The 14,575-nt window shown below is 65.1% G+C and overlaps 2 protein-coding genes across 2 annotated transcripts; both read right to left on the minus strand.

The window, feature by feature from the left end:
- Positions 1–3,406: 3,406 nt before the first annotated feature.
- On the minus strand, positions 3,407–5,191 carry MTFP1 (mitochondrial fission process 1). Its single transcript, XM_082491764.1, has 4 exons — positions 5,092–5,191; positions 4,453–4,580; positions 4,134–4,366; positions 3,407–3,610 (listed from the first exon to the last, which is right to left on the minus strand). The coding sequence occupies exons 1-4, from the start codon at positions 5,141–5,143 to the stop codon at positions 3,535–3,537; spliced, it is 489 nt and encodes a 162-aa protein (XP_082347890.1). The 5' UTR covers positions 5,144–5,191; the 3' UTR covers positions 3,407–3,534.
- A 654-nt stretch (positions 5,192–5,845) lies between these two features.
- Positions 5,846–10,771, minus strand: SEC14L2 (SEC14 like lipid binding 2). Its single transcript, XM_082491849.1, has 12 exons — positions 10,703–10,771; positions 9,260–9,335; positions 9,084–9,127; positions 8,808–8,867; positions 8,514–8,702; positions 7,657–7,752; positions 7,334–7,394; positions 7,166–7,249; positions 6,887–6,993; positions 6,655–6,794; positions 6,399–6,568; positions 5,846–6,287 (listed from the first exon to the last, which is right to left on the minus strand). The coding sequence occupies exons 1-12, from the start codon at positions 10,754–10,756 to the stop codon at positions 6,136–6,138; spliced, it is 1,233 nt and encodes a 410-aa protein (XP_082347975.1). The 5' UTR covers positions 10,757–10,771; the 3' UTR covers positions 5,846–6,135.
- Positions 10,772–14,575: the final 3,804 nt, after the last annotated feature.

The following is a 14,575-nucleotide window of genomic DNA, read 5'->3' on the forward strand; positions in this document are numbered from 1 at the left end:
GGACCTGGGTTGGGGGGGGGGTGGGGTGGGAATTAGTGCCGCTGGTGGGGTACATGGTTGCTGGCAATGGTCTCCCATCTCATGAGCAGCTCCTGGTCTGTCCCCAGCCTTGGATGGTACTGGGGAATGTCCAGTGCAGCCTGTCTTCTCCCAGGCGTGCCTGGTGCTGAGGTGGCTGGGGACACTTAACCTGGTATTTTGGGAGTGTTGTGGAGACCCTTGTGGAGCACTGCCTCCTCCAGCACCCACCACCACAGTGACTACAGTGGTCCCAGGGCCTGGCCACCAAGGCCAAGGGAGGTCCTGGCTGGGGAAGCTGGGGATGGAGGAGCATCCTCATGTGTGTACCTGGGTGTTCTCCAATTCTTCGTGCTGCTGCCACCTGGCCTCCATGAGTCACAGGAACATCTGAGGACCTGAATGTCCCCACTGTGCCTGGGAGATGCTGCTCCAGCTGCTGCCTGCTCATCCCCACTGGCTAAACTCTCTCCTTGCTGCAGAGACCACCATGGCTCCAGCTGCTTCAACGTCCTCTGATCACACAGTGGCAGCTTCGGTGGTGTCCTCAGGCATGGGGACAAGGGCTGCAGCCCCAGTGCTTGCCACTGCCACTGTGCCTGGTGGGGCTTATGCTCACCCACACTCCGAGGAGCCCAGCGTGAACTTCACCTTGAGGCTCCTGGATGGTGAGTGCTCTGGGTCTTGTGTTGGGTGCCAACTCTGGGGGATGAGGCTACAGGATGGGCCCAGCCAAGACCCTGGGGCTTGACCATCAGCACCCAGAGCTTTCTCATGAGTGCCCTCGGCACGAGGGCCCACCAGGAGAAGGTGACTGTCCCTACCAGTCTTGTGGAGGGTGTAGGGCTTTGAATGGTGGTGCTTTGAGATGTTCCCCATCCTGTGCTTGACCCCATGATCAGCTTTTGGGGGGTCAGCTGCCCCTTGTCATTCTGATGGGTGACATGGTCATTATCAGCTTCGGGGGGGGGGGGACACCAGGAAGGTGCTGTAGCTCTGGAGAGCAGGGAGGGAAGCCAGGGTGGGTGACAGAACCAGGACAGCTTTTGGCTTCCAGGGACAGGGGGTGGGCACCTGTCTTACAGATACCTGTGGCTGGTGGTCTGGGATGTCTGATGTTCCTACCTGTGGTGGGACAGGCTCAGGGATGTCACACTGTGCCCACCCTCCCTTCTCCTTCAGGGGACCCCAGTGATATGAAGAAGCCGTTGGTGCTCAGCCCTGGCTCTGCCATCCACCTGGAGGCCAGGGTTGACTTCAGTCCTGGCATCTCCCTGAAGATCTATGTGGACCAGTGCTATGGGACCAGCCTGGAGCAGCTGGGACACTCCAGGAGGGTCTTCATGGTGGTGAACAGCCATGGGTCAGTGCCCATTGGGTGGGAGGTGGGGACTGCTGCTCCAGGCACCCTGAGGTCCTGCAAGATGTCCTGATGGGGAAGGATGTCCAGGGCCTGGAGACAGCCTGGGAAAATGTCCCTGTGTTGCTCTCCTGGCTCAGGTGCTTGCACGGGCAGAAGCTAGGGACCATGTCCGTCCAGCACTGGAGAGGGGTGTCTGCCCTCCAGCTCACCATCCCAGCCCCCATCCTGGAAGATGAGGTCGAGGAAGAGGAGGTACGGTTGGGGTGATGTCCTTGGTGGTGGGACAGAAGCCCTACTGGGGATGACCTGGGGCATCCTGCCCCCTGCTGGGGTGGTCTCAGCCCAACAGGGTTGGGTGGGACAAGAGCAGGGTCCTTGAGGAAGGACATGGTGGTGACATGCCCTGCCTGGGGCTGTTGTCTCGGCAGGTCTACGTGCACTGCCTGCTGACTGTGTGGGGACCCATGGGTGCCCAAGGCCACGGCACCAGGTCCTGCTTCTACAGCCAAGTCACGGGCAGGTAAGCTCAGCCCTGGCACGGGCTCCCTGATGGTGGCCCAGTACCTGACCACCCGTGGCTGCTTTGGGACCAGACACCATTGGGCAAGGGGACCCATGTGGGGGACCAAGACACCCCACCATGGTCTAGATGCCACCTCTTTCCCTTGGTAGCATCCCTGCATGTTTTAGCTCTGGTGGGTCCCTCTGGGTGCAGATGAATCGGGGATTCAGTGGTGGGAGACAAAAGATCCCTCTGGGGTGGCCGAGACCTGCAGGGCTGGAGGGACCTACTGGCATGGCACCATGTGGGTCTTGGGGTGGAAGCTGGGGCCTCTTAGACCCCCAACCAAGCTCTGCCCTCTCCTCCCAGCTGGCACAACGCAGAGGACCCTTCCCAGAGTGCCCTGTGCCACTGCTGTGACACCCGCTGTCCCCCTGGTGACACCTACCCCGGAGAGCTGCCAGGTACCGGTGCTGGGATGTGATGGCCCTATGTGGTTTTGGGGTCTTGGGGGGGGGGTTGTGATCCTGGGGCTGGGACAGGCTGTACGGGTTGTGTCCTTCCACAGGGTTCCTGGGAGAGAGGACATTCCACTGGGAGACGGTTGGACCATTGCTGGTGCGGAAGGAGAAGGTGCCATGGTATGAAGGTGAGTGGACAACCCCAAACATCACCCCATGGCCTCAAACCCAACATCTCAGGTGCCGAAGCAACCTCTGAACCCCCCTGTTTTGGTGGGGTGTTTTTTGCCGTCCCCAGGGCCATGCCGCACGGTGAAGAGGTTCCTGCTGGCCGGGCTGGCCCTGGTGGGCAGCGCCCTGGTGGCAGCCATCCTGGTGGGGGTTCTGCTGGGGCTGGCCTCGGCTGTCTGGCGCCTGGGCAGGCGCCGGCAGGGACAACGGCGGCGCCGGCTGAGGCGGCAGTGTCCCTTCCATGCTGAGCTGCAGAGTGTGGTGGGCTCTTTGGTCCCCAGGGAGCCGGAGAAAAGGGATATGGTGGCTCCAGACTACCACAGCTTGGAGCAGAGCTCGGTGTGAGCCAGTGACCTTCTTCCTCCCCAATAAAAGGTGGTTTTCTTTTCTCTAAAGCTTCTCGTGGTGGTACCGTGCGGATGCCACCATGGGCTGGGGGACATGCCACCACACCGGGAAGCCCCATCTCCTGGTGGTACCTGTTAGGAGTACCAGGTGTGGCTTCCAGGTGTGGTGGCATGACCCCAGCCCATGGTGCTAGGGGTGGTGGCTCCTGGCTTGGGGGAATTTGGGTCCCACTGAAGATCTTTGACATAGTGGCACCTCCTTGGAGATGGTCCACGAGGCTGGTAGTGCCTATGGAGGGGTTCCAGCTAGGACCTGGAGGTGCTGGTGGGGTGACCAGGGCTGTTCTGGGCTTGCAAGGACCTCCACACCCCAGGGTGGGACCCAGCCTTGACCCATATGGCCCCCCCTCAGGAGGGGACATGGCAATGGGTCCCCACCAGCTCTGACCCAAGCATCAACGCAACACGGGGTCAAGCTTGAAATATTTTATTAGGACCAGCCATGGGGCAGGGTGGCCACTCCGGGGCTGTCACCGGAGGGAGGGTTCACAGTCGATGGGTCACAGCACCCCAACAGCAGCAGTGTGCCTCAGTGTCCCCAGAGCGGGGGGGTCAGTGCGGGGCCGGAGGCTCTCCCGGTGTCCCGTAGAGCTTACGGAGACTGGAGTCCATCAGGAAATCCACGCTCCTGCGGCAGGAGAGGGGGTCAGTGGGGTCGTGCGGGCTGACCAGAGCCATCCCTAACTACACACCCCCCCTCCTCCCCCCAGGACCCTGTCCCTAATGTCACCGGAGCCCCCGGCCCCACCAAAACTGGCCTGACCCCACTAATCCCCAGCTCAGCTCCTGCTAATCTTCATCCCCATACAGCTGTGTCCCGGCTGGACCCCGGCAAAGCCCCTTTGGGGTATGGACCCCCCCACTTGGTGTCATCCCATGACCCCACCCCCAGAGCCGCAACCCCATACTGGGACCAGATCCCCTGGGAGGAGAAGTGCTCCAGCCTGGGATGTAGGGATGGGGTGGTGGCACCTGCTTGTCCCCACTGTGATGTCCCTATGTCCACCCAATATGGGGATGGGGTGGTAGCACCTGCGTGTCCCTAAGTCTACCCTATATGGGGATGGGGTGGTGGCACCTGCTTGTCCCCATGCCCACCCTATATGGTGATGGGGTGGTGGCACCGCCTTGTCCTTGCGTCCCCACCATACCTGTCGATGGGGGTGATGATGAGGGGGATGGCGGCCAGCCCCAGGGCGGTGGTGGCCCACCGGCGGAGGGGCAGTGGCCAGCGGGTGAGGGCTCCCAGCAGGGCCAGCGAGGCGGCGCAGAGGCGGTTGATGGTGATGCCGGGGATGGCCACCGAGGCCAGGCTCTGCCAGACGAAGGTGTCCACCACGGCCACCCCCACCCGCGTGGTCTGCGCGGGGTCCTGCGCGTGGGCCTGGGGGGGGGCAGGGACGAAGGAAGGGTCAGCGCGGGGTGAGGGGACCGGTTGGGGGGATGGATTGGGGACGGGGTGACACTCACGGTGGCGGCTTTCCGGCCCTTGTCGATGGCATCGGCGGTCACGTAGGCGGTGGCCACGCCGTAACTGGCCCACACTACCGGCACCGGCACCAGCGGGCGGAAGGACTCACCCACCTCATTGGCATAACCTGGGGGTCGGGGTGGGGGTCAGCGGGGACAGCCGTGTCCCCCGGGGTGTCCCCGTGCCACCAGGAGCAGGGACGCATCCTGCACGGGGGGGGTCACCTTGGACCCCCGCTGCCACCGGCACGGCTGGGCTGTCGGTGACCAGTGCCCGTACCGGGGGCAGTGACTGGTCCCGGTGCCGGTATCGGTGCTGGTGGATGTGATAGCGACCGGTGCTGACACCTGGTGTCAGTGCCCGGTGTGTGCTGCCGGTACCCGGTATCAGTGCCCGGTGTACGGTACCGGTACCCAGTGTCAGCGCCCGGTGCACAGCGCTGGTATCCGGTACCGGTGTCATTGCCCGGTGTGTGGTGCCGGTATGCACGACCGGTGCTGGAGTGCGGTGCCGTTACCCGGTGCGGTGTACGGCACCAGTACCCGGTGTCGGGTGTCAGTACCCGGTGCCGGTGCGCGGTATCGGGTGTCAGTGCCCGGTGCCGGTGCCCGGTGTCGGTGCGCGGTGCCGGCGCTCACCCAGGTAGCGGACCCACGTGTCCCGGTAGAGGTCGGGCTCCGCCGTCCCCATAGCGCGCGCGCTCCCGCTCACGCCGCCGCCGTCGCCGCACGAGCTCGCCCCGCCCCGCCCCCCCCGAGGGCGCGTCACCAAGCCCCGCCCCGCGGCACGCGCCGGCGCAGGGCGGGAGGGGGCCGGGCGCGCGGCCTTCCGCCCGGCTGGGAAGGGGCGGCGGAAGGGGGCGGGGCCGGGCGGCGCACGTGACCTCGCCGCGGAGGCGGGGGCGGGCCGCGCGGCGTCGCGTCACCGGCGGTCACGTGGGCGGAAGGGGGGGTGGGGGGGGCAGTAGGGCCGGTTATGGGGCTGCCGGGGGAGCAGTCAGGGCTGGTGATGGGGTGAGGGGGGCAGCGGGGTGGTTATGGGGCTGGAGAGGGGCCGTAGGGGCCGGTTGTGGGGCCGAGGGGGGCAGCAGTGCAGGTTATGGGGTGAGGGGGGCAGCGAGGGCCAGTTATAGGGCTGAGGGGGCAGTAGGCCCGGTTATAGGGCGAGGGGGGCAGCAGTGGTCAGTTATGGGGCTGAAGAGGGGCAGTAGGGGCCGGTTGTGGGGCCAAGGGGGGCAGCAGCGGCCAGTTATAGGGCTGAGGGGGCAGCAAGGGCTGGTAATGGGGCCGGGGGGGCAGCACTGCTGGTTATGGGGCCGAGGGGGCAGCAAGGGGCAGCGCTGGGGCCGAGGGAGGGCACAAACACCAGAGGAGACCCATCTCAGTCCATCCCTTTACTCCCCCCACCCCACGCAGCAGCGGGTGGGCGCGGGACCCACATAAGGCACAGAGATGGGGGGGGGGAACAACACTCCGGGCGCTCTGGCCCCACTCAGCCCCCCCTGCCTCGGTCCGTGAGCTCTTGGGGGGGCTCACCCCCTTTTTTCCGTCCTCCCAACCGCCACGCCGAAGGGGGGCCACCCGGCCATCCTATGGGCACAGAGCAGCCGCCTGTCCGGCCGTGGGGCCTGGGGGTCCCCCTGCCATGTTGGGGATGGGGGGGACACGACAGGGGGGCCACAGCTAGGGGCTGTGGTTGAGGGCCACCTCGTTGAGCCTGTCCCCCAACTTCTGGATCTGCTGGGCGGAGGCGGCGTCGGGCAGCAGCACCTCCACGCTGTAGCTCACCTTCTTGGCGTGGAGGTAGCTGTAGGTGTTGTCGAAGCGCAGGACATCTGCAGGAAGGGAAGGGAAGGGGGAGATTGGAGGGGGGTGGGCGTCAGGGACAGGACACGGGGGAGCAGCCCCCCGGAGGGGTCCCTGTGGGGAAAGGGGGGGGCACTCACAGATGCCGGGCGTGGAGCAGGTGAGGGAGCCGTCCTCGGGCACCATGTGGGAGTTGTAGCGTTGGTTGGGGTAGACCTCCGTCATGTCGCCTGCCCGCTGCCGCTCCCCGATTTTGGTCTTCAGGTACACCCCGAATCCCACGTCGGCTCCCTCCGACCTGAACTGCCATCTGGGTCGGAGAGAGACGGCGGTGGGGTTGGGGACACCCAGCGGTGTGGGGGTGTCCCTCCCCGTGGCGTGGAGCCCCCTCCTCACCTGAGGACGCAGCCGGGGAAGAGGATCTCATACTCGACCTGGTGGGACGAGCCACGGTTGACCACCACCGTGTGCTCATACTGCTGCGCCAGCTGGTCCCGCACGTAGTAGCGCTGGGGCACATCCCCCCCATAGTTGATCTGGAAGGGGATGGAGATGGATGTGGGTATGGTATGGCGGGGGGGGGGAGATGGGACACCACCCCTGAGGAACCTGGGAGGACTTCTCCTACCTTGCTCGGGCACTTGGGGTCCCCGTCGGGATCCGTCAGGGTGCCCCCATACTCCACCGGGATCTGCTCGGGGTCAATGTACTTCTGCAGGACCTCCTTCCAGTTGGCTGGTGGGGTGGAGGACAGCGGGGTTTGGGAGGGCCGTGACCCACACGGGGAGTCCCAACCCAGGCAGGGACCCCCCCCCTCCCTGGGGGTCTCATCCAACAAAAGCAGAGAGGGGGACGTTGGCACCCCGTTTTCAACTGGGGACGCCCTGGGGAGGGGGTCAGGACTCACATCCCAGGACCACGACCTTCTTGCGGGTGTCCTCGCTCAGGAAGTGCTTGACGAGGTTGTAGGCCACAGGGAATATCTTGGGGGCTGGGGGGGGGGAGGATGGGGGGTGTTAGGGTGGGGGTCAGCACTCAGCCGGGGGGAGGAGCGGGACCCTGGGGCCGAACTCACCCTTCACGATAAACAGGCGCTTGAGGGACTCGGGGTAGTTCTCCTCGAACATGGACAGGAGCTGCGGGATGGGGAGAGCTTGGGCTCATCCTCCCATCCCACGTACCCACCAGGGTCGGGGCGGGAGGAACACGGCGCCGGCCGGGACCCCCACCCCAAAATGCTGCGGGGGAAGGGGGGTGCGGGGCAGCGGCAGGGACCTGCTCTTGCATCATCCCTCGGGGCCATGAGTCAGCCCGGATCCCTGCGTCACCTCGTCACCGCCGCAGTTCGGCCGAGGACCCCGGCCGGGGAAGGGGGGGGTCAGGCAGGGAGCCCCTCACCTCCCCGTACGTGTCCACGGCTGGCTTCCAAAGGTGCTTCAAGCCCAGGCCCTCGCAGTCATAGACCATCAGCACCATCTCGATCTTCTTGCCCAGCTGGGATGGGAGAACAGGGGCGAGCTCAGGTGGTGCCCAGCCCCTGCGGGGACCCATGGGAGGGGGGCTCCCGGCCAGAGCCCGGGATGGGGGTGGTCTCCAATAGGCTGGTCTCCCCCAGCCAGAGCCTTCTTCCAAGTGTTGGTGTGGGGAGAAGAGGCATCGTGGGCTGGTGTGGGTGGACAGGGACACGGGTTGGGGACAGCGGGGGTGTGGGCTAGGGAGATGGACTGGATGGGGACTTATGGGGCTGGGGAGGACATTGGGTGGTGGGGATGGACTGGATGGGGACTTATGGGGCTGGGGAGGACATTGGGTTGTGGGGATGGACTGGATGGGGACTTATGGGGCTGGGGAGGACATTGGGTTGTGGGGATGGACTGGATGGGGACTTATGGGGCTGGTGGGGACATGGGCTGGTGGGGACAGCAAGGACACAGGCTGGGGGTGGTGGACAGGACATGGACTTATGGGGGTTGCAGGGACATGGTCTGGTGGGATGGATGGAACGTGGACTTGTGGGTCTGGCAGGGACACAGTCTGTGGTGGGACGGATGGAACGTGGACTTGTGGGTCTGGCAGGGACATGGCCTGGTGGGGATGGACTGGACGTGGACCTACAGGGTTGGGTAGAACATTGGCTTGTGGAGATGGACCAGACATGGATTTATGGGGCTGGCAGGGATGTGGGCTGGTGGGGACAGCAAGAAGGTGGTCTTGTGGGGCTGGTGGGGACAGGGCACGGGCAGGCAGATGCCCACCTTCTGGCTCTGTTTCTCGCACTCGTGACGCAGCACCTCGCAGTCACGGAACTTGTTCTTGAGCAGGTCCTGCTTGGAGGCGGAGAAGAGCAGCCCCTTGGCATCCAGCGGCCCGATGATCTCATACCAGATGGGGCTGCCCTCTCGGTCGTAGCCGCACATCCCCCCAGACATGTACTTCCTGATCACCTGCAGGAACACAGGGGGGCTCAGGGGGACCACGCACCCCCCCAGGGAGGGGGGACGGGGACAGTCCCCTCCAGGGACACCCGCCCTGGGGCTGGGGACACCCACCTCGGGGGCCTCCCAGGCAATGATGTTGTCAGCGTCCATGTGCTTGCGGACCTCGATGTGCTGCGGGGGGACGGGGGGGTGAAAGGACAGAGCGAGACGGGGTGAGGGGATTTTGGGACCCACATCCCATGGCATGGGGTGCACCCCATGGGCAGGTCACCCTTGTTGGGAGAGAAGGGCTGGTGGTCCATGGCGCACTCTTCCTTCCCCAGGTGACGATTGGGAGCTTGGCAGCAGTATGGGGGGGGGGGGTCCCAAAAAGTGGGGTGCCCTCACCTTGCGGAGCATCGCCTCCGATTTGGGCAGGTCGAAGCAGCGCGCTGCAAGAGAGCAGAGAGCTCAGCCCCATCACCAGCAGCTCCGGCTCCACGGCCACCTCGTGGGGTCTTCCAGCCCACTCCCTCTCCCCCCCCAGGCTGTGTCCTCCCCGTCCCCCCCCAACCTGGGGTTACCTCGGAGCCATTTCAGGAGGAAATAGTCGTCCTGGGAGGGCAGGGAGGGCAGCACGTCCTGCAGGTTCTCCCGAAACTGCGGGGAGAAGAAGGACCGTTGGTGGAGGAGTCCCCGCTCCCACCCCAAAAGCCCCAAGGCCGAGTTTGTACCCTCCCTGTCATTGCCCCCCCCCCCCCCCCCCCCAAAAAAAAAGTCCTATCCAGGACTGGGACTGTCCTAGGAGAGAAGGGACACCCCACACCCCGTCCCCCCCACCGCATGCAGCCGTGATGAGCGGCTGGTCTCTGCTCTCCCCCTCGGCAGGGGACCGTCCCCAGGCCAGCCACCAAGCACCGGGTGTCCCCAAGCCGGTCCCCTTGCGCAAGGGTGTGAGTGGGGGCTGCCACCCGCCTGGCTGCCCCCAGGGAGGGTCTCGTGGCCACCGTCACCCTGCAGGGACCAAGCGGACCGGTCCCCTCCTCTGCCATCACTGGTGGCATCCTTCGAGATGGAGGCGGCCACCGCGTGTCCCCCTGCTCCAGTGACACCCCAGCGAGTCACGGCCAGTGGACGGGAGGGGGGGCAGAACTGGGGGGAGGGATGGTTTGGGGGAACCGGGGCACCCTCAGCACGTGGCCCCGCTCACCCCAACCAGGCTACGGCCCAAATCTCCGTACCAGCCCGAGACCTCCCCTTAATGAGGCTGATTAGATTATCTCCCGCTGAATTTAGGTGTAATTAAACCCGGGATTAGCTCCTTCGCCCTGAGAAAAACAAGGTGCCGGCGGACGGGTTTCGCCGCTCGCCTCCCTCGCCCTCCCGTCACCCCCTTGGCACCGGCAGGGTTTCGGCTCCGTGCCCCGGTGCCCGCTGTGCCCCCCACCCCCTCCGGGCCCGCGGGGTCATCGCCCGCGGCTGGAGTTTGGTTGGGGTCGGAAGGGCAGTGATAAGATAAAAGCCGGTGGGGCGGAATTGAACTCATCCCCTCGAGTGGGGGTGGAATAACCGCGGATAAAGCCTGGCACCCCGGCGAGGTGCCGGTGGAAGGCATCGGAGGTGGCCTTGGGTGGCGTTGGCTGCCGTGGTGGCACGGCCACTGTCCACCGGGCATCCTCGGCCCCGGGAGCGCCATGGCGAAGCGGGAGGTTGCCCAACCAGCGGTGGGGCCAGCGGGAGGGAGCGAGGGGGGCTCGCCGGTGCCATGGTCCCGATGTGCCGGTTGGGGTGGCGAAACCCCCGGGGCCCACCCGGGAGGGTCCTTCCTCTGTGTGTGTGGGGGGGTCACCCCGTGGGTTCGGTGGAGTGGGGGGGACGGGGCAGCGGGAGCCCCCCCGGCGGCGGGGGGTGATGCCCATCGCCGCGGATGCAGGAGCGCAACGGGGCGGCACCGCAGAGAGGGAGGGGGGGACACCGTCTCCGCTTCCCCTCCCCGCCCCGCTGCGGGCCGCCGGTACCGGGCTCACCTGGGTCAGCGCCTCCGCCTGCCGCGGGCTGAGATCCCCGACGCGGCCGCTCATGGTGCCCCGGCCCCGGCGGGGGATGCGCCGCCTTCTGCCGGGCCGTCGGGGCGGCGGCAGGTTGCGGAGTCCCGGAGCGCCGCCTCCCTTCCCCGCCGCCCGCCCCGCCCCGCCCGGCCCGGAACGCCCCGCAACGCCCCGCAACGCCCCGCAACGCCCCGCCGGCCTTGGACCCTGCCCGGGATAACCCCCCTCCCACCTCCCCGCGCCCGCCCGGTCAGAGCCCGCCGCCCCCTCCCCCCGAGGGATGGGAGGGGGGTCACGGGGGGTATGGGGGCTATAGGGGGTATGGGGGCATGAGGGCTATGGGGGGTATGGGAGATATAGGGGGTATGGGGGGAAATGGAGGCTATGGGGGGATATGGGGTCTGGGGGGGGTATGGAGACTATGGGGGGGTACGGGGCTATAAGGGGGTATGGGGGCATGAGGGGACATGGGGGCTATGGGGGAGTATGGGGGATATGAGGGGTATGGGGGGAAATGGAGGCTATGGGGGGTATGGGGACTATGGGGAGGTATGGAGACTATGGGGGGTATGGGGGCTATAAGGGGGTATGGGGGCATGAGGGGACACGGGGGCTATGGGGGAGTATGGGGGATATGAGGGGTATGGGGGGAAATGGAGGGTATGGGGGCTATGGGGGGATATGAAAGCTATAGGGGGGTATGGGGCTATAAGGGGGTATGGAGGCATGGGGGGACATGGGGGCTATGGGGGCTATGGGAGATATAGGGGGTATGGGGGGAAATGGAGGCTATGGGGGGATATGGGGTCTGGGGGGGGTATGGAGACTATGGGGGGTATGGGGGCTATAAGGGGGTATGGGGGCATGAGGGGACACGGGGGCTATGGGGGAGTATGGGGGATATGAGGGGTATGGGGGGAAATGGAGGTTATGGGGGGTATGGGGGCTATGGGGGGCTATGAAAGCTATGGGGGGGTATGGGGCTATAAGGGGGTATGGGGGCATGGGGGGACATGGGGGCTATGGGGGCTATGGGAGATATAGGGGGTATGGGGGGAAATGGAGGCTATGGGGGGATATGGGGTCTGGGGGGGGTATGGAGACTATGGGGGGTATGGGGGCTATAAGGGGGTATGGGGGCATGAGGGGACACGGGGGCTATGGGGGAGTATGGGGGATATGAGGGGTATGGGGGGAAATGGAGGTTATGGGGGGGTATGGGGGCTATGGGGGGATATGAAAGCTATAGGGGGGTATGGGGCTATAAGGGGGTATGGGGGCATGGGGGGACATGGGGGCTATGGGAGATATAGGGGGTATGGGGGGAAATGGAGGCTATGGGGGGTATGGGGTCTATGGGGGGGTATGGAGACTATGGGGGGTATGGGGGCTATAAGGGGGTATGGGGACACGAGGGCTATGGGGGTATGGGAGATATGGGGGGTATGGGGGAAAATGGAGGCTATGGGAGGGTATGGGGGCTATGGGGGGGTATGGGGCTGTAAGGGGGTATGGGGGCATGAGGGGACATGGGGGCTATGGGGGAGTATGGAGGATATGGGGGGGGTATGGGGCTACAGGGGGGTATGGGGGCATGGGGGGCACATGGGGGCTATAGGGGAGTATGGGGTATATGGGGGGATATACGGGGGTATGGGGTTATAGGAGGGTATGGGGGGACATGGTGGCTATGGAGGAGTATAAGGGATATGGGGGGGTATAGGGCTATAGGGGTGTATGGGGGCAGGGGAGTAAATGGGGGGTTTGGGGGGGTATGGGGGCATGAGGGGACATGGGGGAAATGGAGGAGTATGGGGGATATGGGGGGGTATGGAGCTATAGGGGGGGATGGGGGCTATAGGGGGGTATGGGGGCATGGGGGAACATGGGGGTATGGGGGCTGTAGAGGGCGTGGGGGGACATGGTGGCTATGGAGGAGTATGGGGGATATGGGGGAGTACAGGGCTATAGGGGGGTATGGAGGCATGGGGGCACATGGGGCCTATAGGGTGCATGGGGCCTATAGGGGAGTATGGGGAATATGGGGGGCAGGGGGGGAAATGGAGGCTATAGGGAAATATGGGGGGCATGGAGAGGTATGAGGGCTATAGTGGGGTATGGGGGACATGGGGGCTATAGGGGAGTATGGGGGACATGGCAGGTTATGGGGGCTATGGAGGATACAGGGAACAGGGGGTCTTAAGGGGTATGGGGGGGATGGAGGGGTATGGGGGGTACTGGAGGGTATGGGGGATATGGGAGGACGCAGGGCTGTAGGGGGCATGGGGACATGGGGCCGGGGTGGGAAATGATGATAAGGGGGACAGGTGACAGGGAGAGGGGACAGGGATGGGGACGGTGGCAGAGATGGGAGATGGGGACAGATGTGGGAATGGGGATGGAAAGCAGTGCAGGGGACAGAGATGGGGACAGGGTGATGGCTCAGGCGCGGGGGCTGGACAGGGGTAAGGGACAGGGGCAGGGTGCCAGGGAGAGGGGACAGGGACAGGGCAGAGGCACTGGGCTCACCCTCCCACTGCCAGTTCACATACTGTGGTCCTCAGCTCCCTGGGGAGAGGGGACCTCCCGGAGAGGGGGACCCCGGCCAGGGAGGAGGGCCTGGCCAGGAGAAGGGGTCCCTGCAGGGGGCCCACGGCCCCGGGCCTGACACCCACAGACCTGCTCCGGTGGGGGTCCTGAGCAGGGGAAGGTTCCCCCGTCCCCACTGTCCCCTCCCAGGAGCGTTGTGTGTGGCCCATGGGGCTGTGCGTGTCCCATGGAGCCATGGGTGTCCCATGGAGCTCTGCGTGTCCTGTGGAGCCATGTGTCCCCCCTGGACCCATGGATGTCCCATGAAGCAACATGTGCCATGGAGTTGTGCATGTCCCATGGAGCCTGACATGTCCCATAGAGCCATTTGTGTCCCATGGCCCTATGGATGTCCCATGGAGCCACACATGTCCCTTGAAGCCATGGACACCCCATGGAGATGTCCATATCCCATGGAACCATTGATGTCCCATGAAGCCATACATGTCCCATGGCCCTATGGATGTCCCATGGAATCATAAGTGTGCCATGTGTCCCTTGGAACCATGGATGTCCCATAAAGTCATACATGTTCCACACAGCCATCTGTGTCCCGTGGCCCTATGGATGTCCCATGGAGCCATCCAGGTCCTGTGGAACTAAAAGAGTCCCATGGAGCCATCCAGGTCCCATGGAGCTAAGAGAGTCCCATGGAGCCATCCATGTCCCGTGGAGCCATGGATGTCCTATGGAGCCATCCATATCCCATGAACCTCTGGATGTCCCACAGAGCTGTTCCCATCCCGTGCGTGTCCCACAACGCAGGTCCCACGTTTGTGTCCCCTCCGTGGGGCAGCACTCACAGCAGCAGCCCCCCCCCCAAGGCTCCCATTTTGGGCTCCTCCACCAAAGCCGCACAGGATCCCACATAGGTGACCGCCTTTCCCGGCCCGGCCCCGCAGCCGGATGGGCTTCCAGGCTGTTGATGGCACAGCCGAACCCACGACAATAGGGATGTTTTGCCATGCGGTTAAACCGGCTCCGGTTGCCGGCCGTGGGCGGCGGGGCTCTGCCCGCCCTGCAATTAAACCCCCACAGTTGCAACAGGGTTGGGGACACGGGGGGACACTGGGGGACACACCCAGACCCGTCCTGCAGCAGCACCGAGTCCCTGTCCCCAGTGTGGCCCCTGCCAAAAGCAGGTCAGCCCCGGGGCCCGTGCGGCGGCTAATCCTCCCGGCAAATCCCCCTCCCCGCCGCCGGCACATGTGCCGCGCACACGTGGCCGGAGCGGGGCTGGGACGGTGGCACCGGCGAGGCTGC

The sequence above is a fragment of the Vanellus vanellus genome, assembly GCF_965231255.1.
Source record: "Vanellus vanellus genome assembly, chromosome: 16".
Lineage (NCBI taxonomy): Eukaryota > Metazoa > Chordata > Aves > Charadriiformes > Charadriidae > Vanellus > Vanellus vanellus.

What these genes read in the sequence shown, in the direction of transcription:
- MTFP1 (XM_082491764.1), bottom strand. Translation starts at nt 5,143, where the DNA reads ATGGGGACGGCGGAGCCCGACCTCTACCGGGACACGTGGGTCCGCTAC. An exon ending in CACGTGGGTCCGCTACCTGG is followed by an intron (nt 4,581 to 5,091) that starts GTGAGCGCCGGC and finishes CCCGACCCCCAG; the next exon opens with GTTATGCCAATGAGGTGGGT. An exon ending in AGGGCCGGAAAGCCGCCACC is followed by an intron (nt 4,367 to 4,452) that starts GTGAGTGTCACC and finishes GCCCCCCCCCAG; the next exon opens with GCCCACGCGCAGGACCCCGC.
- SEC14L2 (XM_082491849.1), bottom strand. Translation starts at nt 10,756, where the DNA reads ATGAGCGGCCGCGTCGGGGATCTCAGCCCGCGGCAGGCGGAGGCGCTG. An exon ending in CGGAGGCGATGCTCCGCAAG is followed by an intron (nt 8,868 to 9,083) that starts GTGAGGGCACCC and finishes GTCCCCCCGCAG; the next exon opens with CACATCGAGGTCCGCAAGCA. An exon ending in GAAGGTCGTGGTCCTGGGAT is followed by an intron (nt 6,994 to 7,165) that starts GTGAGTCCTGAC and finishes CCACCCCACCAG; the next exon opens with CCAACTGGAAGGAGGTCCTG.